The sequence below is a fragment of the Drosophila sechellia genome, chromosome 3L (genome assembly GCF_004382195.2).
Source record: "Drosophila sechellia strain sech25 chromosome 3L, ASM438219v1, whole genome shotgun sequence".
Taxonomy (NCBI): Eukaryota; Metazoa; Arthropoda; class Insecta; order Diptera; family Drosophilidae; genus Drosophila; species Drosophila sechellia.
Window position 1 is genome coordinate 11,240,711 of NC_045951.1, and position 27,672 is coordinate 11,268,382.

General features: G+C 40.3%; 1 protein-coding gene across 6 annotated transcripts in view; it reads right to left on the reverse strand.

Moving 5' to 3' along the window:
* The window catches only part of LOC6605285 (MOB kinase activator-like 2), a 40,996-nt gene that overhangs the window by 7,097 nt on the left and 6,227 nt on the right, over window positions 1–27,672 (reverse strand). The window contains exons 1-2 of one of the 6 annotated variants that reach the window (XM_032719581.1): window positions 24,228–24,498; window positions 12,726–13,794 (exon numbers count right to left, since the gene is read on the reverse strand). The exons of 2 other annotated variants lie outside the window; for them this stretch is intronic. In XM_032719581.1, coding sequence (XP_032575472.1) covers window positions 12,726–13,621 — 896 coding nt within the window. In that variant the 5' untranslated portion in view covers window positions 13,622–13,794; window positions 24,228–24,498. Of the gene's footprint in view, window positions 1–5,456; window positions 5,709–12,725; window positions 13,795–24,227; window positions 24,499–27,672 lie in introns of those variants that run through there. 3 more of the 6 variants (XM_032719584.1, XM_032719583.1, XM_032719585.1) reach the window with 3 other exon arrangements.

Genomic DNA, 27,672 nt, shown 5'->3' on the forward strand with positions numbered 1-27,672 from the left:
AAGGAGAAGAGATGGCGAACAGAGCCAAGGCAATTCAATATATACATATACCATAAATGGTCGAGAACCTGACCTAATGTTATTTATTTATTACTGTTTCGATTCGAAGCATATGCCCCCCCCAAAACACACCCAACACCCCAGGGAGGTGGCATTGTGAAGGGACTAGGAATTGGGCCATATGAGCCCCCCTCCCATTAGAGTGGCCCTGAACACACATGTCCATTTAGCCCCTCTCCGCACCACAACTCCATTATTTTAGATAAGCTCACCGCTCTCGTGTGCCATTTACCCCGAAAAATATTGCGATAGGCCTCGCTCGCCATATGCTACGCACAAAAGCAATCATCGTGATATTGATCTATCAATTAAAAGGCTTTTGCAGTTGCCCCATCGCACCAGATACTAATTGTAAATAGGTAGGTTCATACACATATGCATATCATACTCAAAAATCGCTAGTCACTCGAAAATTGTGCACAAAAAAGCAGTCGAGTTTCAGTTGGTTATCTCTGCATTTACTTAGCTTACTTAGCAAAAGCGTGAGTGTGATTTACAACCATTCTTAGTATGAGCAGGTTATTTTGTTTTTATTTTTATTTTTTTCAGCTTCATTTGATTTAAATTTTCTGATATCTTATAAACAGCATATAAAAGCAAATATATGTAAATGTAAATTAAATGTAAACATTAAAGTATTTCAGCATGACAGGATTTTTGCAAAATTTCCATCCATATGACACACATATGGTAGGCATAACAAGCTCTGTTTATTCTAACATTTCTACAACGAAATAGCTCTTTATGCTGATTATAATGATGATGAAATCGAGCAAATGGCTCGCCGTACTAACTGGGCTGATTATTGCAGAAGAACAGCGAACGAAATGGAATTGAAAATGGAGCTCATCGGGAGATGTAGTTGGAAATATTGCTTAATATCAGACAATGACTAAACTACGCCCCAGAAACAAAGGCACATCCACGACAATAGACAATGGAAGACGAAGACCCCTGTTTTCACCGCCCTTTTACCCCCCACCGCCCCCAGTGGTTTTCCATAACTGCTATCAACTGTGTGTAAGTATTTAGCTATATAACTGCCTATATATACAGTTGCGGTAACAATAATAGCACCATAAGCACATTTCGTGTTTGCCCCATCGTTTCTCTATTTTCTGACATTTTTTCATAATTTTTTTAACTAATCTTAAATACTACAATGATTTTCAATCGAAATAATAAAATTGGTAAAAGATCTAATGGATATTTTAAAAATAATTGGTAAAACAAAAAAAAACCTTCAAATTTAGGCGGTAACAAAAATAGCACTGTTTCTCGTATTTTGCTAAAACTAAATAAAAAAATAAAATAAGAGTTCAACAAATGGATTATATCTTAAGAACTATGTTTAAAGAATCTTAATATTTGGTTGGGTGACCATTTTAGGCAATGACAGCTGCGCATCCTCTTGGCATGGAGTCCACCAAGTCCTGGTACCGTTTTTGAGGAATTTTGCTCCATGAATCCTTGATCCTCGATCTCCCGTGAATCCAAAGTTCCTCGTTATTGTTGGGTTTGGCTTCAGAAACCTTTTTTTTACGTCCGCACAAAGTTTTTCGATTGGATTCAAGTCGGGTGACTGAGCAGGCCAATTCATTACTCGGATCGATTTCTGCTCAAACCACTTTCGAGCTCTCTTGCTCGTGTGTTTTGGGTCGTTATCCTGTTGAAATGTCCAAAAAAAACGGCATTTCATCCTCGGCATATAGTGCCATCACATTTTCCAGGATATCTGTGTAAATGTGCTGATCCATGATGCCTTGAATCATATGAATCGGATCTACTCCATAGTATGAAAAGCACGCCCATACCATGATGTGTGATCCCCCGTGCTTTACCGTCTTAAATGTGAAGCGAGGATTATATTCAGCTCATGGTGGACGCCGAACATAAGACCGAGAGCCTTTCCAACCAAAAAAAAAAATTTTGCTCTCATCTGACCAAAAAATGTGGCGCCCCTTCTCCACAGGCCAGTCCTTGCGTATCTTGGCATATTCGATTCGCTTTGCCACATGCTTCGCAGTCCGAAGCGGGACTTTTCTGGGACTGCACACATTAAGGTTGTTTTGTCTTAAGTGTTTGCGAACTGTTTCCACGCTTGCAGCTATCTGGAGCTCCTTCTTCAGTTCCGTCGCCGGCTTAAAAGGCTCCTTCTTGCTTTGCTGAACCAAGCGCTTGATCTCCACGTTGGACATAGAGGGCTTTCTTCCACGTTTTTCGTTATTTTCGACAAACAGAAGTGCGTTGCGGATCATTTTGTTTGAAAAACCATCAAACCGTCCCATTTTAGCGTAGGTTTTACCTTCAGAGATCATGTTTTTAATCAAATTCCTTTTTTCGACGGTAGAATGCTTTCCCCGACCCATAACTAGAAAATTTTTGGACTTCTTTCGAAGAAAATTCAATTAAAACTTTTAATGCAACTCCTTTTTTCAAAATTTGTCGAAAAAAAACCCAAAGCAATCACTCCTATTAATTTTATTCAGCAAAAACGTGGTCAGTGCTATTTTTGTTACCGCCTCATTTAGCGCCCTTTTGCAGAAAGTGCCCAAAAACAAAAAGAACCGTTACATTGAGAGAGTCAAAATTTCTTGCTTAGAGAGACAACATATGGTACTTATTATTCATGCAATCAGACTTTAAAAAAAATAAACATCCAATACCTTTTTTTAGGAAATCAACTTTCCACCTGCAGTAGTGCTATTATTTTAACCGCAGCTGTACATATATACGACTGCCATGTGGGTGTGAGGGCGGGTTATTGTTGTTGACGATGTCGAAAGTAACGGCGTTGTAAGTGTCCAAAGGTGTTGAAATTGCCATAACAACAACAACAACAGTGGCGGAGATATAGCCGAGTCGTACGATAAGTTAATAGCCAGAATGCACACAGCCAATGGCAACAACAAGAACAGAACAACGAACGACTGATAAGATACAGCGAAAAACGAGGAAGAACAACTACCTCACTAGACACTTTGCTATACCACTTTGAATATGTTCTTCAATGAAAGATACATTTCCTTTGATTTGAATAGAGCGTAAATAATAAATCAAACTAGAACCGGTTGGGAATTATAAGTCGCCGTATAAGGAAAGTGGTTCGAATTCTTATTTCAACATTCGGGGTTCTTAAAGAAATATTATAGTAATATATTTACAAATTCTAGAAGTTTCACTCAAGGAGCTTTCACTGCCCGAATCATGCCATGATGATGGGTATGATGTAATGGCCTGGCCATAACCACGGCCTGTCTAACTAGCTTCGTCTTGGGGTCTGTCTCCCACAAAATATATCTATGTATCTATGTATATTGTTGTGGTCTGACTCTGGCTCATTGTGTTCAACACTCGCGGCAAAAAGGGCCCAGTTCAAGATACAGAAACCGAATGAAAAAATCAACTGCCGAAATGAACATGGAAACGTGACAGAATAATGGCATCACATAAACGTCTCATTGATACACGATAGCTCTGGGTGCTATTGAAGTAAATGGCATACATAAAGGCCAGACACCACCGCACAAGCCAAATGTGGGCCAGCAACTCTTTAGACCCCAAGACGCAAATGGAGCTGGGTTAAATTACACTGGAGTTTGAGATAAGTTGAATTAAGTATACCAAGTCAGCATATTGTTTTATGTTTGTTGATCCCCAAGTCTGATCTAAGTTAAGTCTTAGAAAGGATCTAGCTTTTTATAGATAGATACTCGAGCATCCAAAGAGTATAATCCGGATAAAGCCGCACATACTTTTGATTTATTCTCTGAATCAATAGCTTGATGTGCCCTAGGGGGATTTCACTGCATCAAGATTGACAATCTCAGCGCCAATTTGCCAATGCCATCTCTCAGATGCAATAGCATCTGAAAGTGTATCTGCATCTGAAAACCGGTTGGAACCGTTCACCCGCCAGATATTCATATTCATACAGAATGCATAATCATAATAGCGGAGGCGGCACTAGAGGCCACTCAACCGAGCGCAAATTACGTCATACGATCGAGCGGTGCATTTATCCAGTTGGATTCACACCATTCCGCACCGCACTCACCGCAACTGGACTGTTTACTTGGATTGCCACGGATTGATCATTATCAAAAGCCCACCTTTGCAAACAGCGAAGTGTAAAAGCAAAAGTTGCTCAATTAATAGAATATCGAAAGGTTTTCCCAAGTGCGTATAAATTATCATGGCAAATCGGTCGCTTAATTAACCACAATTGCGGGCTGGGCAGACATATGTGCATATAGACACACACACATAGTCAAGTGCAAAGACTGGCGATGTGTCTGCCCTCCTTTGATCGATGTCAATTCGTGAGTCAACCGAATGCATGAGGCACCACCAAATGGAAAAACGGGAAAAAGTGCACGGAATAAATCGTAGTAAAGCCGATTAAGAAATCGGTAAATGACAAGCCAACCTGTTGCCGATTTATCCATCGATAACGATCGGAATCGAATCGATGTATGCTTGCACATAAGTGGGGCTTATCAGTTTTTCATTTTTGTGTTATCACATAGTAGCATAGCGTGAGGTCATTTCCGTTCGTGTATTAACTTACAGTTTCACGGATTATGACTAAGTCTTCAATGATCAGCAGATGAGTCATATGAGTCAAAGACCAAAACACGAAAAAATTCCAAGCCAATCAGTAAATTTTTATAAAATTAAATATTATAACATATCAATATTAATTTACTTTGGCGCCAATCATAACTAACAATCAGTGAATCAAGAGCTTTTTGGAACACAACCGAAGATAAGATTATTTGATTGGATGAAAGCTTTTAGATTGTTTACAGAAGCCACACATTAACCAATTAGTATTATAGATCTATTTTTATGGCATATATGTATGTACATATATGTGTCACTATGCAATTGTCACAGAAGTGAAGTGGCAAAAAAAACAAACGAGTGCATAGAAACTTCAAAAAAAGAAACAATTTGGCGTCATTCGATGGCGGACTTGGACAAATGACAAACTCATTGGAAGGTTAATCGCGGGCGGGGGCCGGTTAATCGAGTGTCGAACGCGTTTTTCAAGTCCATTGAAACAATCGGGTGACGCGAACGCTGGAGCTGGCGTTGACGTTCACGTTTGCGTTAACGCTGACGCAGACGCCGGTTGTGGTTCGTTTTTAGGCACAGAAAACAAATCTGTTGTCATTACTTTCAAAATTATTAATCACAATTATTTGGATTTTTACAATAAATACAATTTGTTATAACACTTGATTGCTTAGAATGAACTCATGAACTCAAAGCGTTCCTTTGAGCCATTGAAAATGAATGATTTCATTTTGGTTCATTTTTAAAAGTGATCACTAGATTAATAATTTGTCGCTGTGTTTTCCTATTTTGTTTTGCTTTGACTTGAAGTGTACCAAGTTGTGGATTTGAGTTGCTTTCGTTAGTTTGCTTCATTTGTTGATTATAACGCGTACCGTTAAACGAAGGCAACGAGTGATCTCTGATTGTTTTTCTGTGTATTACTTTGCGATTTTTTATTGTTTTATTTTTGGTTGTTTTTACTGGCAATGTTCATGGGCTTCCTTTGTTTTTGCTTTTTTTCTTCTTTTATTTATTTATTTTTTTTAACTGCGTGCGTGCGCCCGCCGTTCGGCAGCGGAATCAGAAGACTGTCCGTCTGTCGCGACGCGCACATTTGGCGCGGCGCAGCGCGCTTTGATTGTGTGCGCGGGAGAGAGAGGGCCCGAGCCATTGCCATTGCCATTAGAAGCGAGAACGAGAGCGAGAGGGAGAGCAGAGAACCCACGGAAATCAGCTGTTCGGACGCTCTCCCGCTCACGCCATCTAATATGTAGCCACCTCTCTCGTTCTAACGCTGCACTTTGAATGAAATTGGTAACGGCAGTTTGCATTTGAGCTTTCCTATCGCATATTGCACATTGCATATTGCGCAAAAATATAACGAAGCTCACATAAATTTTGTTATGCAAACAAACACGCGTCTCTCGGTTCTTTTCGCAGCCTCTTTCCCTTTCTTTTTTTTCAGCAGCGAATGACGCAGACGAATGTCCCATCGCGATGTCGATGATGAGTGCAGAAAAAGCGACAGAAACAGGCGAACAGCATGTGTACAGGGGAACCTGGCTAATGCATCCCAGCATCACTAAGATTAGTCGGCTATTAGTTAAATATACATAGCCTACATCAGGGCGCATTATTGCTTCTTATCTTTAACATAAAATTGTAAGAAAATAAATAAATAATAAATAAAAAGTAATATAAGAATATCTCTATTTTTGTGTTTATTAGGAATATAAGTTTATAATTCGTTATGGATCTGAAAAAGCTCAATTTGAAAATTTTGAAAATAATTTATTTGAAGGACTGTATTGTGGGCAATAAAACAGCTGCTTGCCAGCGAATTAAAAATCAAGTTGAGATACATAGATGGGCAGACAATGCGAGAGCGAGAGGGAGAAACGCTCGTCAAATTGCCTGTTTGCCCCATCAGCGCTTTCGTTTGCCTTTGCCAAGTTCAAAATTATTTAAAACAATTAATATTCATTTTGTTCCGTGTTGTTTTCAGCCTGCTCGTTGTGGCTTTCAATTAGTCTTGCTCAAGCTGATGATCATTCCATCTCCCCCATCTCCCTCTTTTGATGAAGGTGTCACAAAATTGCAGCCATAAATTAATAAAAAGAATCAGAAACGGCCAAATGACTCGAAATTTATTCAATTATGCCTGAACAACATGCATGTATATTTGAATATAACGCAAAGTTACAAAAATATTTCAAAGTGTTGGTAAATGTGGTATGATGCAGCCGAATGAAAGTCTTTTAAGGTATGCAAGTATTTTTAAACAAATCAGAATAAAGCAATGCTATTGCTTTGACAAAATCCTTAAGTAATTTCTGTGCTTTTGTGTTAAAAGCGCTTTGTTTCTACAAGAAACAAAAGCATTTGAAACTAAAACACATTGTGCGTCTATTTAAAGTCGCATAGCTTTAGTCTGTAGTCTCTATACAGGGAAGTAAATTCCAATTTAATTATATTGTTTTTCTGCACAATAGCAACGGATTGCACATTAGCTGCATTTGTGGGGCAAATTGTGGAGCTTGGGGTTTTATTGATTTTGCATGTGGATGTGCTGATGGCGGACAATGGAGCAGCTGTGGCACAGAACAGCTCATGGCGAACGCATTAATCTATCAGAGCCACGCTCCATTTACGCGGTAGACAAGCTGTGGGAGCGGCTCCAAAGCAAGCCCCCCAGCGACCCACTAAATGTGTGCCACAATTAACAATACAAAATTACGCATTAATCAAGCACAAAGACAAAACTTTACCGTCGTACCTATTAACAAAGATAAGTGCACTGAGAAAAGCAAAAGGCTCTTAACTATATTAACTATATTGTATAAATAAAACTACTTTTTATAACATATAACATATTTTAAAGAGATTTCTAGATATGTTATGAATACATTCTGTTGTTCTAATTGCACTTTTAATAACTACTCGCTACTTTCTCACTGTGCATCAACACGGACATGGCAAAAAGAGCTTAGGAAATATACATTTTAATTAACGTTATTTTTTTTTTCGTCAATGGCGGATGTTGGTATCCATCCACCCATGGACGGATGACTGAGGCGGGGATACGACAGTGGATTGAGTTTGGGAAAACGGCCAAAAGCGCCGATATGAATCAGCTTTTGCCGAAATGTGCCTGAATCCCAATCATGTTCCCTCTGCCCCCCATCTCCATCTCTTTCTTTGTGGCACAAGACAAAAGCCCGCCAATAAATCGAAAAGTACCGTTTTGCCCGTTTGGCAATGCGGCACCCATTCAGCATACGAAAAACATTCGCAAACAGTTTGGTAAAAAGTTGCAAGCGAGAAGTACTTCGTACATAAGGTGGATATACATAAAAGGCATAACTTTATATATGTATGAAGATCCTAGAAATACAATTAAGTTTAAATGTTATATTCGGCTTAATCAAGTTATCTAGATCTACCTCTTTCCTACTACTTTCTTATTAATATATGTGTATCCATAATGATCTTGGCCATATATTTGGTGTTCTAAGACAAGCTGCTTATATATACTTAGAGATCCATAACGAGTTCCCACAATTTATGTATTTGTTTTAATGGCACAAGTCCAGTATGCCCCATTACATTTTAATAAATGGGTATAACTAGAATCGCCTGCTGGGAGAGCGACCAGTTTTCGTGCTGTGAACGGGTTGGGGTTCAAACTCTTGACTGACTGGTAACTGGTAACTAGCCTCTAATGGCCGAGAGAAGACGGCTTAGACGAGTGACTCTCTCGCACACAGCTGACGACAGCAGCTGTCCAACGTGCAGCTGTGTGTATTTGTGTGTAAACTGGGTGAGTCATTTGGCCAAGACCCCTCCTCACCAGCTCCCCATCACCCCACACTGGAGCCCCCTGGCAGACCATCGGAGGTGACGACAACTGGCATTAATGTTTCGCTGATGCAGACAAAAGCGAGAGACACACAAAATAATAATAATAATAATAATGGAAAGTATTTAAAAGAGCGACGCTTCAGCTGCACAGGTAGATGGATGGCGGCTGATGACGGGCAATCACATGTGGCTAAATGGATTAAAAAGCGGCCAAGAGAGCGAGCGAGAGCGCGAAAAGCTGGCCGGCCACGTAAATGAGCCACAGCCGGAACTTGGCTTGAAGTCAAGGTAAACCTTTATGGGCTTCGTTACTCACTTTTTCCGTTTCTGCAATTTTGCATGCGGGTGAAATTGAAAACACCATACAATACGAATACACTGTAGAAAACCCATAAAGACTTGGCTTTATGGGCTACCTGTATGTGGTAGCAATTACTTCAGGCAAAAACAAACGAAGATTATAAAAAAAAAAACAATGACAAATGATGCTCTTATTTTAATGAACTTTAAAGGGGTCGGGGTTTGTCTCTACGTTTTTAGGTCGAATTTAACGAGGCTCAACTGTTTTTTGTAGCTTTATAAAAACCTATATCCTCAAGATATTACTAGCATATTAATGTAATTTTTGATTAAGTTGCTCTCTTTTGACATATTTGTTGTTGTAAGAAAAAAGTTTAGATGTAGTTTTCCCTAGAATTTTAGTGCAACACCTATTGTTTCTGTTCTTTCTTTTCTGTGGGCACACCTGCAATTATGTTGAAACCAAGTTCATGAGCTTTTCAAGTCGCCCATTGTCATCTTTTTGGCATCAGTTCTGGGAAATGGAAATTTCCGTTGACCTTTGCTGCTTTGGCATTGCTTCCCCCCAATTTGACTCCAAAGTCGTGTTCCAAATCTTCAACATTTGCCATACGCCGGCTAATGGCCAAATAATTACGGCCCAGCATCTGGGCAACTAACGTTATCCACCACCGGCTACCGTTGCACAATTGTTGTCGGCCAACTGCGGCTGTGTGTCGAAATTAGAAGAACCCAGTTGGTTTAATGGCAATTGTTTCTGTGCTCAATGCACTAATTGTTCTCAACTTTTGATACTGCTGTCAAAGTTCCGTTGATTTTCGGAGGTTTTGCGTCGGATTAGAGGAGACGTATGAACCCAGTGGGGGTTCTTGACCACGAAAATGGTGCAATATTACAAAATATACTTAAATCCAGCCAAGCGCTTAATTTCTTATACGTTATACAATACACTTGTGTTTTTATGTGAGCCGTGACTTTAATTTGCAATGAGCATTTAAAGGTACCTAACGCCATATAGCACCTAATACCAAGAAACCTTTGCCGGTTCTAATTCTTGGGGTCCCTGAGAGCTAATTGCCCGTTCTCCATCGCTGACTTGCTGGCCGCCAGTCGGGCAATTGTAATGAACTCGAGCTGGATACCTTGATACGCCTGCTGGCTGCACTAATTCGAGCTTGATCCGGAGGCGCTTTGTCTTTGTCTCCTCGACAGCTGTTCCCTTTGTCAGTTAGTCGGTTAGTCAGTCTGTCAGTCGTTAAGTGATCCAGTGCGTGGAATGTCAATGAACGGCGGCGACAGAAGCTTGCGATCGCCGGAGCACCTGTTCTCGTTTGAATACCAGCGCCGAAGGTGCTGTGACAGCTGCGGGTTAAGGCCCAGATGATTAGCAGTCACAACTAATGGATGGGAATGGGAAAGCTGCACAAGTCTAATGAGCCATCTAGAATTATATCTGGAAAACTTGCGCTTAATCTCTGTCGCTCTGCTAAAATTGATTGCTCGTAAATCGCAAATCAGCAAAAGCTAAATGGGCAAGCTATAAAACTCTGGCATACAAAACATATTAAACTGGGACAGGAAATTAAAACGTTAGCGACCAGCTGGAGCAGAAACGGTAACAGCCAACGGAGCTCTGCAGCCATATGATAAAGCCCCCAACTTGGGGCCAAACATGTGGAGCGAAAAACCCAACGAGCCAAAGTTGAGCAGCTGGCTAAAAGGGCAGGGGAAAAGTGGTAGCCACCAAGATTAATAATGCCCAGACATGGGGTAAGAAAATGGGAAAAAGGTGCAAGTAACATGTGTGTGTATGATGTACCTTACTGGACTACTACAAGAAAGGCATTTATTGCCCAAGGGGAAAATAATACCCAAGAGTTGGAGGCGGTGTCCACCTCCCTCGTTAATGAGGTGGTGAAACTCTTACAAGAAAGAAACTAATATTTTAGCTTGCTAGACAGCTTTGGGAATGAGTGGTCAAATAAGGCTAACTTTAGTGTGACCAAGAAAATGTATGATGCACATTGTACTTTAGTGTGGCCAAATATCTTGAGTGAATCACCTGTGCTTATTTATTACCTATGTACATCCTCCTTTTTCTAATTAGCATATCGCAAATTGTGCGAAACCGGAAGTTTTGAAAGTGTAAATTGGATTCCTTTGTGTTCAATTACCTCCAAAGTACAGTTGGCCATAAAGAGGTCTTCGTCCAACCGAAAACAATATAACTCATTTACGAAAACCGAAGTTTTTGTCAGTTTTATATTTGTTAAATTTTTATTTGTTTACATACGTTTTTTTTATTCAAATTTTGGGACTTCTTGATGAAAACCATAGCAAATGAGACAATCAAAACTTTTGAGCATTATTATTATGTAAATTGTGAGCTGAGAGATGGGTTTGTTTTTGGGGCCTGGTAGCTTAGTGTGCCATTGACACTCTCTGTGGGTCTGTCGGCCTGACAGGTTTATCATTATCATTTTCATAATGCGCCCCTAATCCGGCAACGTCTCTCCCCCCACGAACTTACTTAACAAATGACTGATGTTATGTATGCGGTTCTACCGCCTTTTCTTACTCAGTTTTGTATGCCCATACTGTTAGTCATTGGGGGGGGGGTTGGGGCTTTAGTGAGTATGTGAGTTGCATGCACAAAGACGTCCCTCAAACAAGTGAATAACTTGTTACTCGGAATCTAACTCCACCCGCGACTCATGTCCATCTTTCCCGTTTAATATAGTATTCCTATTCTATTGCCATGGCACTTATGCATACTCATGTGTGTCAATATTTGGTTTCCTAACTAATTATCAGTTCAGCGCACTCTTTGAGCTCGGTGGCAGAGTGTCAACGCTTTGGGGTTGTCTCACCTCGGTGATTTGAGAGTTCGTTTAACTTTGCTTTTGATTTTCAAATAAAGCCAGATCACCAGCAAGCAGATAAAGCTCATTGCTGTTGAGAATCGGTTAAATTTGGGCATGGTAAATAAGGAAATGAGGCAGCATCAGCTGTTGAGTTACAGTTGCCTTTTGCAGAGCTCTGCTGGTGTCGGGTCACCACCTAATTCTGGTGACCTTCGGGTCGCATTTTAGATGCCTTTAGGCCTAGCATATGCATAAATTTAGTTGGCCGCCTTTGTTTCGGTTTGACTGCTTCCAACTCTTGTGATGTTTTAATTGCCGCTTGAACCTTGAATTTGCACCACAGAGTGCTACAAAACTACAAAAGCCGCTTGAGAAATGCTCGCAATTAAAGCCATAAAAATGAGTAAATACCACATTTATCTGTAGCTTTGCTCTGTTTTCTGCGTTCTTTATTGTTAAGTTTTTTCTTTTTCGGCTTCCTTTGTTCGACCTCTGACACGGGTATCTTAAGTATTTCCCTAATGCGGACAAATTATAACTTTGTGCAATTCTGCGTGACGTGACCTTAGAAAGTTGATCGCCGTAGAGTATATGCTAACGAGCGTAATGCTAATACATTAGTGGTAATTATTAAAATTCAAATACTAGTGGGCATTCACAAACTGGATCATAAATCATTCTAGGGAATAACTATTAAGTAATAAACAGATATAATAGAAAAACGAACTTAGTTGATGCTATAAAGAGATGAAATACCTATGAAGTAACCAGCCTTATTATTGATTAAAATTTATGAAATCGTAAATTTAATTGTTACTATTAAAGCCTGCATGAGTTTTTGAGATATGCTAATTGTTAGCAGAGGTTAGAAACGTGCTATACGAAATTATCCCAAATGGGGTAATTAATAACACGGCGAACAATGTGATTGACGCAACTCACGCATTATAACTGGAAACCTTGGCTACTATGATAATCCCACCCGAATCACAAATCATATGGGTTTGTTCTATTGTTAGCCGCTTATATTATAAATTCAACTCAAATGTCAGTTGGAAAGAAGGGGAAATAACTTACGCAACCAATCCGCCCAAGAAGGCAACTGGACCGCCGCCGATCAGGCGGATCTTTCGATGACAGGAATCGAAGAGGGAGGTTCGGGTGGGCGCCTGCGAGGTGGGTGACATGATGATATGGCCACCACTGTGGTTGTTGTTGCTGCTGTTGGTGATGTTGGTGTTGTTGTTGGTGTGGTTGGTGATGTTGTTGGTGTTGCTGCTGGGATAATTCCGATCGCTAATGAGCACTTGTTGTGCTGCACTGGCTTTCCACGCTTGTTGTTCGCTTGTTTTGCAATTGTAATTACCACTGTAGTCGTTGTTGTTGCTACTGTTGTGTCTGGTGTTTTTACTGTTTCTATAATGAGTGTTGTTATGATTGTTAATGCAACTATTAGACAAACTGTGGCTGCTGCCACTGGTGCTGCTGTTGCTGCAGTTGCTGTTGATGCTGCGGCAACTGTCGTCGTCGTCGGTCGAAGTTGCCAGTTGCTGCTGCTGCTGCTGCTGTTTTGGCTTCTTGTTGCGCCTCAGTGCTGCTGCGAAATTGTAGCTGCTCGGCTCCTTTTTCTTCTTCGGTTTCTTCAGCAACTGCTCAGAGTTTGAGTTCAACGCTGTGGCAAGATACAACAAACAATTGTCGCCTTGCTGATAGGAAGAAGTTTGCTGCTGCTGCTGCTGCTGCTGCTTGAAGTAATATTCTGTGTCATGTGTCTGCTCAGCTGCTGCGACTTTTGGCAACTTGTGTTGCTGCTGCCGGAAGCGTTGCAACAGCGTTTTGCGCTGCTGCTGCTGCTTGCCGCCTGGTGTTGCTGCTGCTGCTGTCGATGTTGCTGCTGCTGCTGCTGTTGTTGTTGTGGTCGTCTTCGTTCCGAAGCCGATTTGCACGATGTGCTGAGTGGGCGCTCTCAACATTATTCACTGTCACTTTTGGCTTTTATTCATTTGTCACTATAATTCACTCATTTGTTGTTGCTGCTGCTGCTTCTATTGCTGCTGCTGCGACTGTTAACTGATTTTGCACACATTTTAATCTTATTCAGTTCGTTTTTTTCCATCTTTCACTCTTGTTTAAGCCCAACTTTCTTCTAAATGAAAATAAAACAAACATGGCATTAGCTTTCGGCCCGAACTTTCAACTTTTTTTGGCCATTCCCTTTTGCGTTGCTTTTGGCGAAATGGCCAAAAGAAAAGATTGTAAACTTCTCGTGCTCTGGGTGCTGGCTTGGCTAGTATGTGACATTCATCGGCTTCAAATCTTTCCACAAGAACTGCACAGTGGGCACCAGCTACAGTGAACCTGTTTCGGCATATATTTATATCTAATTGTTGCACGTAAATAAGTCAGCGAGATGTCATTCTAAATATACGAAATCGATTTGACGAAAGTCTTAATCCATCTAATCCCACTGGATTCGAGTAGGCCGAACTAATTTTGTAATAAATTCTGGTTTCGGTAATCTTCCACAGTGCGATGGATGGCAATGCCATGCCATGTATTTATTATTTAGTTTTAATACATATAAATGTGCGCGCTCCCCGGGCATAAATCCCCCATATATACACATATATGAATATATATATATTTGTGTGTACTCATCTAGATATAAATATACATATATATATTTGGCGTTAGAAAACGCGATCGCGTGAGTTTTTCGACTCGTTGCGTAGTTCACACAGAAAAACAAAAACAAATGCACACAAATTCGCAATGGTGAGTGATTTGAGTAGGCGCGTGTGTGTGTGTGTATTTGAGTGAGTTGCTAAGCTAAAATCCGCTTATATGTTAATTAGATTTACTAAAGAAATAAATTATAAGTTTCTTCCTTTTTGTGCTGGCTCGAACTTTTGCAGCTTATTTGTTTGACTTTTTCTCTTTCCTGCACTTTAATTAATGCAAATGCTTCCAACACTGGAGGGAACAGCAAGTTTAAAGATTTAATTGTACAAATAAATGGTAAAATAAAACAAACAAAACCCGTACGTTTCTGAGTTCCTTTTCGCATTCAATTCAAATTGTCTCTTATTTATGCGTTTTTTTTTAAGTCATACCTTAAGACTTTAACTCCGGCACAGGCCAAAAGAAAAAGAAAGTAAGAGGCGGCGTCATCCGCCGCTTACGCAATCGCTGGCAAAAAAAAAGAAGCGAAACGACAAAGTAAAATTAAAACACATCATTAAAGGAGAAGCCCGGGCCAAGAAATGGGCTGGGTCTTTAAGAAACTGGAAAACCTGATGCCTCAAAGACGAAGGCGAAAAAAAAGTAAACCGACTGGCCGACAGGCAGTAAAAAACAGGAGTCGGACAAGCGATAACCTTCACCCAAATACCCACATTTAATGGATTGGGTCCACCCTAACCGTGTTCAAAAGAGAAGGGCATCATCTAGCCAGGCTAAATAGATTGCTACTTGATTGAATGGCGGAACATTTGAAACTATTTGCTAAATGCAAATCGATACGATGATGATGGCAGTACATTATCCATTATCCCAAAAGGATGTCCTGTGAAAAATCAAGCAGCAAGGACGAATTTAGCTTGATGGATGTAAATGGAATGTGCGAATGTGTAATGCTCTTAACATTGAATTTTGAGATAAGTTGCTTTCTTTTTTTTCCCGCTTAAAATTTTTTATTATGAATATGATATATTCTTATGACAATTCTTTTTAAATATTTTGCTTACGAATCCAAGCAATACAAATTCGTTAAAAACAAGCAAATATATATAATAATTTGTATCAAAATTGCAGTACTTTTTCCGAACATTTCAGAGATTAAGCCCTCCGCTGGACGTCAGCTAAGCATAGTAAGCCCTGCTCAAGTCGGCGATTACAGTATCGCGAGTGTGCATATGCGAGTATGACACATGGAATTCAGCTTTATGAATATGCCACAGAATTTCCCGGCACATGACAAACAAGAAAGAGCTTATCTGCCATGAGGCAACGTGCCCGATGAGCGAATTCAGTGATTCAGTTGGCACGAGACAAGCGGGATGACGACTTAAATACATATATACAGATATGGCATGATGGTATACAGAAAATTATATGCGACTGAGCCAGCTTGGAAAAGTAAAAGAAAAAGGTGTGAAAAATAGAATGGCCTCGGTTTTGGCACCTCCTCCCCCCTCCAAAGGTCTTGGGAACTTTCACAACTGGCGAGTAGCCGAGATTAAATTGGCTGAATGATGATGGGTGGTGCCGGACAGCATCTGGCTAAGAAAATCGAAAGTACGCCCTATGGATCCGGCGACTTTAAGACACTTCTAGTCCACAATTGACAATGGAAAGAGGGGAAACTTTCTATGACACTCTTAATTAGCAAATTACATGCATGCAATTCTGGAAACTTTTCGGCCTCGTCATGATGCCATTTGTATTACCAATTTTGAATGCACGTTGTTGGCCATATAAATTGCTAGAATTAAGCCAAGCCGGCAGCCATGAAAGTTTCCATAGAAAGCCGAGTGCAAAAGCGTAAAACAAATCTTCTTTGCGCGATGTGGAGGTGATCACGATGATGATGACACTTGGGATTTTTCGAAACTCCTCTAACCGGCAATTGACACTGTGGGTTTTTTTTTTTTTTTTTTTTTTTTTGGTGGAAAATGGGGCGGATAGTTCACTTGAGTGTGCGCAACACGCTTCGAGAATTTTAAAATGAAAGTTCGTGCCCGTTCACGGTTGACAAAGCATGCGGAAATCTCAAAGCCCAAACTCAAGCCAAAGAAATAAGAAATAAATCGCTTAGGAGCGAAAAAAAAGTGTGAAGCGGAGATGCGGAGATATAAGTCGGCATAAAAGTCTAACCAAGAAAGGAAAAACAAAAGGCAAAAAAAAAAAATATATATAATTATATTATTTTAATGTGTTTTCTCTGCTCTGAGTGATGCCTTTTCCTCGCTTTTCCCTGTTTTCCTCGTGCTTATCCGCACAGCAGCTGTCGTTTTCTAGCTGGCATTACTGTGAATTTTCAATTAAGCCTGGCCAAGCTGCCACTGCCAACCATTCCATTCTCCGCCATTCCTTTTCAATCTTGCCACAACCTCTGCTGCACAAATCTGATGATGATGATGAGGAAAGCTTTCTCCACTTCTTCTCCACATTGCCCCTCGCCGATTCTTTGGTTTTGGCCCTCGCTCGAAAGGGTTTCAACTGGGGGGCCTTCAGTCGGATACTCACTTGCTGGGATTGCTGAGTATGCGGTACTCGGTACTTGGAACTTGGTACTCAGCGAAGCAAGAAGTGTCATGGAGTGGCAAGGTTATGCGCTGTGCATAAGCAATTAGCTTTGCGGTTTCCACTCTCGGTCGAATGATATATACTTCTATCTATTTATCTATCTGGAGAGTCGGCTAACCAGCTTTGGGGTCACACACACACTACATTATGTGGCTACACACATTACCTAGAAATGGAAATTGATTTGGCGCTACCACTTCGATCATTTACTGGAACAGGGGAATCCGCTTGAAATGGGCACAGAGCATTGCGTACTACATTTCCACATCGCTTGTAAAGTCCACATTTAGCTTTTCCACATTAATGCTGCAGTCATAAAATGTTGCAAAATCTACTATAGCATTTTATTATTTATGGAATACAGAAGTATTTTTATCGCTCTATTTTAAAGATTTCCAGCGCTTGGAATAGAAATCCATTTGTAATGGTTTCTTCTCAAAGCAGATTCAATAATAGGTGATATATACTAATTTCTGTCCTAAAATACTTAGTAAAATGTATCACAGTTTATGGCGCTTTTAATCAGTACAGCTGAAACGAATCTGATATTTCGACACACAATCTAATATTATAAATTCGCTGCAACTCAATTATGGCATATCATGAAGTGGGTTGGAAATAATCTGATTTGATGTGGATCATCGAATATTCTAAATTAGCTGAAGATGGTGTTGGAAACCAATAGATTTCCTACAATTCAGTGGCAGTTGATTATACACATTAAAAAGTAGATCAAATAGCTATGCTTTAGATAAAACTCTGGCTCAAGCTCAACTCTGACAATGGAAATCGGTTTGGAGTACCTCCTCCATTGACCCTATCCGATCGGTAGATTGGCCAAGCCCCCGTTTCAAGGGCTCAGTGGCCCCAGAGATGATGGATCTCCATCCATGTGGATCATGCGTACTTCGTGCGTTCAGCGATTGCAGCAATTTTCACACTCCGAAGGCCACACACAATTGACTGATTGACGCCGATCCAAGCCAAGCCAATCCAATCCAATCCAATCCAATCCAATCCAATCCCGATGTGAGTATCTGAATATGTGAGTATCTGAGTGAGTGAGCAAATGAGTATGCAAATGGGCCTGCGATTGCGATTGCAGCCGAAAGACAAAAGAAAAACTGAAAACGGAAAACCATGGATCGATGATCTACGTGCTGCAATTGCTGGTTCGGATCTCTCCGATTGAACGATTCAATTCGCAGCTGTCATCTAAAACGAAGCGAAACCTGAACGATTGCAACGCCGCCAAGTTCTCACGGCGAGTTACACAAAAAGCCGCACAAACATCACGTTTCCAGCATTAATGGGGTCCCTCGATACGGATTGCCATACCAACTGCTGCTGCCGCCGTTACTGCTGCTTCACTGTACTCCAACCAAACTGAAGCTCCAAACTCCAATTCAATCCATTCACGACGGCGCTCTCAGGCTGCGCCATAAACTTGTACTGGGCCCAAAACGTGAGAGAAATAAGAAAGGCCAAAACCGAATAAAACAAAATAAAACGCCAAGAAGCGGCCCGTTGAAATTACCGAGGAGAAAAACAATAAAAATAAATACATAGACCCAATTAAATCGTGTAAAAAATAAACCCGCAGTGGGGCCTCCCATAAATACACACACTCATATATTTATGAGCGTAAGTCGCGCTAATTAAGCAAATTAGTAAAAAACAAAATGAAAATATGGAAAAAATTGTGCTGCGGTCAGCGGCGCGTCTGCTTTACCCACTTTTATGTTTTTTAATTTTCTTTTTAGTTTTTTGTTTTAGATGGCGGCGCATTGTCAACACAGCTGAAATTTGACCCGTAAAATTTCCCACAAAATTATAGTAATTTTGCTAACTCAATTTGATGAACGACAAAGAAAAACACAGGCCAGCAGCGAGATAAAATTATAGTAAAATCCAGCAGGCGCATTTCCAGGGAAATGCGGGAAACGGCCGGCTGTGGGAGTCGATTGCAAAACTAGCCGAAAATTGTTGGCCGCCGCCAGGCAGCGAAAAGGGAAAATCGGGGAAAAAACCAAAACCAGCGCAATTTTCACCAGTATCCCAGTTACCGCACTTCCTCACCATCTTCATCTACGGTTGAAGATGCCGCCTTATCCCCCGGAAAAGGGGCTCAAATGGCGGGGGGTTTTGATCAAAGGGGCCCAACCGCATAATTATATAGCCCGCCGATCTCAGCGGCCATCATTGCGGGCGGTGGGCGGTCAATTGGACGACAGAAAAGAGGGCTGCATCGCAACTCGATGCTCTTTATATGGAAAAGTACGCTGAATCGCACTGGGAATTTACCAACTTTTACAAACAGCGGGTATAATTACTAATGGGTCTTAACTGGCACCGAAAATTGTTTCTATGCCTCAAAGAAACTAAAAGTTGAAGATGAAATCATGTCAAATTAAAACCTGACCAGCATTTAAGTAAAAGTTAAATATCGCTATTTGATTTAAGTATGATAATAAAATAAATACTTAAATCAGAGTAGATTACTAATCTTTATAATATTTCCCAGCTAGCTTAAGGCTGTCTTAAGTTGAAACTCGGACAAATAAAGTTACTTTAAGAACAAGCTGTAATTATTTCGTGTAAAAAAATAATTTATAAATATTTCCTTAAAGCATACATAATATGATTTTCCTAAATTAAAAAAAAAAAAAAAAAAAAAAAAAAAACTTATGGAAAAAATATCCATAATATTGCTAGGCTATGAAAATGCATCGGTAGCTTCCTCTGTAAAACATTTGATTACCACTGCTCAAAATGCAGAAGTTGTACAAGAAGTTGTTAACAAGATGCACGAACAACAGCGTTGGGGCAGGCAATAAGTCAAGTTGAACAATAAACATATTCATTTTTCATAGATTTTTATAGCCCCAATGACCACGGTGCCTCTGGAACGAGCGTCTTGGTTTGGTCAATGGGTATGGAGGCTTTTGACAATGTTGTGGGAGCAGAGTCTTCTTCACATACAACATCATCTCGAGTTGTCGAGGCTGTTACAAATCCTCAACAAAAAATGGGCGGGGGCGTGATGGAAAAAAACACGATTGCAACACGGATATTTCAGCTGCTCGGTGGCGATTTAGCCCCCAAAATTACATTTTCTTTTGTCTTGATATGTTTGGCTTCGTTTTTTTTAAAGTTTTTTTTTGCCTCCACACTTTTAGCCAGACTAAAAAAGTGACGGCTAGCAATTATTTGGTAGGCCTGGTGGCAAGTGTATAAATGTATCTCGAAATAATCTCGCAGAAATGGCTGCACACGCGTGCAATTAGCGGCGCGTGTTTTGCAGTGGGGAAAGGTGAGCGAAGGAGGCATAAAGTGCCTTTTGTGTGACGGAAACATTTTGCAAATTTTCACTAGCCGCTGCACTGTGCAAATGTATGTATATACTCGTTATGTATAAAATATGAACACATGCACATGTATTCGCGTTTATTTTGGGAAGCTTTTAGTGGCAGCCAGCACAAAAAAAAGGACTAGAAAAGCGGGAAAAAGGCAAAAAAAAAAGGAGGAAAACCAAACACGGGCTGGGAAAATGCCTATGATGGCAATGCCGACAGCTGAATAATAAATTTAGCACGGGTCTTCGATTTTTCCGATTTCACATCGCTTGCTCGCTTTCGATTTGGTTCGCTTCGGTTTCGTGGCTAACACAACCAACAGCTGACATTGACACTTTTCGTGTGGCCTGGCGGCGCAGAAAAATCGTTTAAGGTTATTTATAAAAGCAAAAAAATATCGAACAGTCCCGAAAACACAGAGATACATAAGCCAAACAGGCAGAAATTTGCCCTGTCATAGTTAAATATTCGCTTGAATGCGAATTTGCAAACGCACTGCAGCAGAAATTCATCTTAGCCAACTTAGTATTGTCATATTGTATCTGAGTAGATCCGAAATCATTGAAAATGGTATATTATATAAGTATTAAGAGGTACCAAGTACTTTTAGAACTTTGATTTTCTATTGATATGAGAATTTTGTTACTTTCAGATCGCTCGTTCTGTTATTAAAATAAATGTTGAAAAAATGTATTTGTGATTATAAATTTCAACTTTACGAAACAAATATCCCAAGTTTCTCATGAAACTCTTTGGTTCAAGCTACAAAAAACTTTTAATTACTAGGAAGCCAATAAAATGGTCTGAAGTGCGTGCTAAAAAAAAGTACGAAAATCGAAAGATGACAGAAAAGGGGTTAATGCCTATTGTTTTGTTTATTCAGCTTGAAACCAGCTACTGATTCCAATATCCGAATGCTCAATTTCCGCGTCGCTGTCGCACTTAACCTTCAACTCGCATTGGAGCCAATTTGCTGACTCTGGTGTCTTTCCCCTCCAACGAGTATTTGTCTTTTGTGCCCCCTTCTAGTTTCGTTTTCACACCTCCGCACACAGAACAACTGGCGCCCCATCAAATTCAAATTTATGATGTGATTCTAGCAACGCGACGACGACTGTTTTTTTCTTGGATTGCCCATTGCTCGCGTTTTGAATGAGCTTAATTGTTGCCGATTTGAGTGTGCTTTTCATGTATATGCAGCACACCCCGTTAAAGGTCAAACGAGCGATTGGCAAAGTCGAGAGAAAAAAAAAAAATTTAAAAAAAAAATAGAAACCGAAACCGAAAAAGAAACCCCCTTCGCTCGCCAGAAAAGCTGGAGAATTATGTCTATGTCTACTAACGAAAGAAATGAAAACGAGTTCCACAACTGGCAAACGACGAGCAGGAAGGCGACAGCAGATGTGGAAAGGGAGATAGAAGCTGTACGGTGACGTGAGATGTGCGATGCACATGCAATGGATGACATGATATACATAGTAGATAGGTGTATCTCCGTACCCCCACCACCATTATACCCCATGCCAAGCCGTACAAAACCCATCCATATATCTCCGAGCTGGTTTGGGTTGTTCTGTTCCGTTCGCTTCAGTTTGGTTTGGTTTGGTTTGGATGAACTGACCGGCGGGCAGGCAGAGCAGCATCGCATCATACGTACATATATGGCATAACGGTTCGGTGGAAAGGCGCAGAGAAGTTTTCGGGTCGCTAACTAACCCAGTTACCAGAGATTCATCCGACAGCGCTTATAACTGTGACTATCCTTTTCATATGGGTTAAACGATCGATTGAGATACACGGCGAAAATCGAATGGAAACATGCCCAATAGAACCGAAATGCATATGTATGAACCCGATTAAATTTTTTTTTTTTTTTTTTTTTTTTTTTTTGGATATATTAATTTAAAACTGTCCTTCGCGGACAATCATTAAATTTGATGACTAAACTTAACGGTAGAGAATTAATTGATTACATAAATTGTTGCGAAACTATACAATAACTGTCGATATTGTATGTATGAAGTATATAATAATGTATGTGTATAATTTAATTTAATTTGCGTGTCTAATCCCAGAGAGGTCCAAAGGGTGTGATCGGTGCAGCCTCCTGGTGCGTTGACTGGTGTCCATCAGGTCTTGTGCCAGGTTGTTTGGGTGGTCTTGAAGCCTCTGCATGTACTGCCTGCTGCTTTTCTTAATCTCATCCTTCACCCAGGGGAAGCTGAGGACCTCGTGTATAGTGGCATTATCGTGGAAAGGGTGAGCGTTTGTGACTGTGCGGAGCGTTTTGTTTTCGAATGTCTGGATAATGTTGATGTTACTTTTCGATGCAGTGCCCCACAGTTGAATGCCATACGTCCAGATTGGCCTTATGATCGCTTTGTAGATAAGGAGCTTAGTGGAAGTCGGTAGCTTAGATTGTCTGCCCATCAGCCAGTAGAATTCACGGACTCGGTTCTCCGCCTGTTTCCGCTTCTTTAGCAGGTGTGGTCTCCATGTAAATGCGATTGCCTAGTTACTAAATTAGTATCTATACGATTTTGCTGGAATTGCTTAATGGGGAAATACCCCATTTAATCTTAATCATAACGGGGGAAAACGTTCAATAGCAAAAGGTACGTAGATACTATTAAATATCGAACTAAAATGACTAGTTGGGATTAATATCATATTGCTTCATTCTAATTAGTTCCTGAGCTTACGTAAATCCTTAACATCCGCCAGGCCTACACAGAAAACGAATCGAAATCGGTTAGATAATATCGCACCACAAAGGCTTGGATCAATTTCATTTCCTCTGCCTTCCGCAAAAATGTCCATGGCAATTCAACTATGGAAATCCGCAACTAATTCCAGTTGGTTTTGCAATTTTTAGCATGACCTCAAAAAATCGATGGATGTCCTAGCGCATTTGAGGACCCAAAGGGTTGGCAAGGGGCAGCGGTAGGGAGGCGGGGGGGGCGCTCGACGGAAGGTGTGAGAAATAACAAGCTGCTGGTTGAGCCACTCGTAACTGTTGTTTTCTCAGCGTATTGAACACGTAGGCGTCAACGGGGTTGACAAAAAGTAGAAACAACGCAACCAGGATGTGCACGGTAAAAAGAGGATATCCTAAAGACCCAATAAGATATTTACTTTTTTTTAAGATTTTCACTCTTTTTTATTTTTTTTTAAAGGCAGTTTAAATAAGGATATATTGTATAAAAACCTTTCTTTAAAGAGTTCTTGTAAAAACAATCAAATGAACCCTAACAATACCCCCATTTCTTGCTGTGTGGCACAGAAAACACCTGACAATGAGTTGAGAGTGAGGGGGCGGCAAAAAGGGAGGGTTGAGGGTTGCAGGGCAGACAACCAGACAGACGGACGAACAGACAGGAAGCCCGTGAGGAAGGAAGTTCCTGCCGCTGCGGCAAAGGAAGTGGTTAAAACAATATGGCAGTGGAGGAAAAGTAGCGGTGGAGTGGCAGTGGCAGTGGCACACCAAACAACATTGTGAATGCCCAATGTACCGTTGTTGTTGCTGCCGCTGCTGCTGGAGTAGCAGCATTGCAGTTGTTGCTGGTGTGCCAATTCTAAGCGCTGCATTGGCAACAGTCGCGCTTCGCCGGTTTCGCAACTGAACTCTCAGCTGCTATTGCTCCTCTGCAGTTAGTTGCTGTTGCTTCTGCTGCTGCTGCTGCTGCATTGCGCGTAATCAGTGAAGCAACAAACCGTGGCAGCTAGCTGCAACAGCAACAATAACACGCCAGCAGTCGCGGCTCTGAGGAAAAACTCGAATGCAGTTTTTCTCAGCGAATGACACAGTTTCACACCAGCACGGGAAACACTAGCACACATACACACACAGAGAAGCACTTCTTTTCTTTCTTTTGTTTTTTCTTGTTGTTGGAGAACAGACTCCTTTTCGGCTTACATTTGTTCCCCTTTTCGGGATATCAGTTTGTATTGGTATGCGATTTTATTTCACAATCTAGCATAGCATTTCACGTTGGCAATCGATATTGCAAATGTTGCTGTTTTGCTTTTAACTGCGACGCGATGCGATGCGGCGCGATGATGATGTGTGGTTGCAACCGACGGCGGCGCCTCGAAAAACAATGTCAAATAATGACGCGGCGACATCAACAGTCCACCATTGACGACGACCTGCAACCGCTCGAGCGACCAAGCGTGCCAAAGGAAATTTCTACACTGAGCCAAGCCGTCCGTCTTTGACTGACTGCTGCTCGTTCGGCTGGCAACAGCAACACATACACATACACAGCGGCAACATCAACACTCACGCAAGTAAGGAGAGAAAAAAGGCAGCAAAAAGCAGAAACAGAAAACTGGCAACGAAAGCAGAGCACACAGTAAAGATGAAGTGGTTGCTGTTGTTGTTGTTGCTGCTGTCTCGCACACCAACAGCAACATTTGCTCTCCGCTCGAGCGAGAGGAAGAGAGATGGAGGTATCAAATACCAGCTGAGAGAGCAGCGCGTGTGCGTGTTTTGCATACAAATGCGCCCCTCAAGCGAGACATGCACATCTATACAGTTTTCGACCACTTGTTTGACTGCTTTGGCTTTAGGCCTCTCTCTTCCACGCTCTCTCACATCAGCTGAGCGCTCATGTGTTGATGCTCAGCAGCTGACTGCGCTGGCGTTGCCACATGGTCGGTAACAAGAGAACTCGGCCAAGTGGCAGTAGAATAGTAGCAGAATCTACTACTTTTTTAACGCATTGAACAAACCAAGTAATAACTCTATAAATAACAATTAGGCATTAATTTTCCACGAAAAGGATAATTGTACTGTTTTGTTTCATACAAATTTAAATAGATTTCTCATAAATATATTGCCATTGCTTATTCATTAACACATGGTTTTAATGATCGCAGGTAAACGAAATAAATTCGGGCAATTTAATGGCTAACAAAATTTCGTACAATTGACGCAAAACATCACATCACTTATGTACTTTTACCAAGAAGCTAATTGGCCTGATAGCAATCGGTTCAACTAAAACATCATAGTATTGTTAAAGCTAAACATTTATTTAAAACGTCCAGTTGCGTTGACCACTCCTAAGCATGTTATTTTTTTCACAGGTAAAATTAATGCTCCAATTGAGTTTAACAAATTACCTGGGATTTGGGCAAGCTCCTTCAAACAGAAATACATAAAAACGTAGTTTTACATTTTACTCACCTGAAAGAAAACAGAAAACTGAGGATTAAAGATATATTCCAATTTGTTATTCTCGAAGGTAAGGACCTCCAGCTACGTGGTTCTTATCAATGAAGTGACCCCAAGCCCGCATGAAATAGCTCCTCCTCTGACCATCAAACCTCTCCCCACGAAGTCATTATCACGCTCTTTTTCGGCCAGGAAGAAATAAAATCGGTAATCAAATAGAATGGAGCGTTAGAGGAAAACCGAAGAACACAGGAACTGCATTTGCTGCCTAACTTACACAGAATCTAGACCCGAATAAGAAAACATAATATAAACGCATCGTCATTCTGCGTAAATAAAGTCGAAAACAGGAACACGCAATGCACTTAGAGAAATTTGGTGTTCATTAAGCGATGAACTAAAAAGAATGATTGACTAAAAACAAAACAGTAACAACCCACATAAACTACTTTTATATTTTTAAATTTACTAGAACACTGCATGAATAAATTGTTTTTTTTTTTTGAGTGTACCTCAAAACAGCTGTCCATTGACGAGCTGAAGAAAAACAAGAACAAATAGGACTGGGGAGAAAAGGTGAGAAGCGGATAGAGGAAAAGGAATCTTGGCAGCAGAGAACGCGCACCTGTGACCGCCCGCAATGCAACCGAAACGGCGGCAAGTTCATTTGCACCACATCAAAATTTCATCCACACTATGCTGCACACACACACATACACACATTCATGTAATGAAACATCTGATCCGTACCGCCGTCTCTATGGCCCTCTCTTTCCACCCACACAGCACCCATCTCACTTGCTCCAAAGGTGGAAACGCTCGGCTGCTTTCTAGCGGTTCAACTGCTGCCATTTGCCATTACTCGAATTGCTTTGTGCCCATTACTTATGGCAGCGACTGTTGCAGTCGGACAGCAAAAACGGCACACGATCGCGATCTGCGGATGTGCGGATGTTGCGGCAAGAAGGTTGGAAAATGCTAAATGGTAGTAAACAGAGTTTACAGAGACCACCAGGCTTCAAAACAATTAAATACAGCATTTTATAGGACATTTGAAGACATATGTTGACTTCTTTCAGAAGTCAGATGACAGTTTCGATCAGTTTGATACAAAAATAAATAACTTAAAATTAAGCCAAGTTTAAGTGCCTTAAAAATAATTTCTATATAATTGTCATGTGGCAGGGAACATATGATTTATACCTTTAGTTATATCCTTATGCTCCAAATAAAAAGCAAAAACAAAAAAAAAAGCATAAAGAGGGGCTCCCATGGCTTATAAAAGTTCAAACAATGTGCCGCAAAAGTTCATAAACTTTTCATATTTATACGAGGTACATTGAACAATGAACATATTCTTTTAAAGCAAAAATTTTATTTATATTTACGCTGGAAGATAATTTAATGTTGGCTTTGGGCGATAATAAATAAGAACATGCTACAGCAAACAAGTTAATGCAGTTTAAGTAAATTTAATCAAGATTATTTATAATATTATTGTTAGAATAGTATGGCAAATACATATATACTTTCTTTAAGCTTTTATCGTAGCCATGCTAATTTCTTCTTAATTGTTCAGAAATAATATTTTTTAGTCTTCCCTACGTTCAATTTTCCATATAAATATTAACTTGGCAAACACAACTTGATTGTTGCTGCTTATCAATCTAAATATTTGATTTATGATTGCTCGCTGTTACTCCACCCCCCACAACTTCCCTACTTAATTGCAAAGTGAAAGAGTTAAGGAGATTGTTTCCTGGTGCTCGAGAAAAATAACAAACAAACAACACAGCTGCATATGTATGCAAAGAAAATACAATTGTTCAAACTACTATCGAACATTACACTGAAAACATATGTATCAAACTTGTCAAGAATAAAACCCAATAAATGTTGATTTTTGGCAAAAAAATAAGTTTTTAAAGTTTCTAAGTTAAGTAAAAAAGGTTATTATATATATGTATACATTTTATAATTTACTCAATTTATTTTGTTTCAAGAAATTCAACAAATAGTTAAAATTGTTTGTAAAAATTAAGGATGATTTAAGTCCATAGTAATTACTCGAATATTTCTCTAAATTATGAATTCTTGTTAATCAAATTTTTTTTTCTGTGTACTTAGTTTAGTGTGATTTGTTTTTATTGCTGCCGTGCCTGCGATGTTGTTGTTTTTGTTG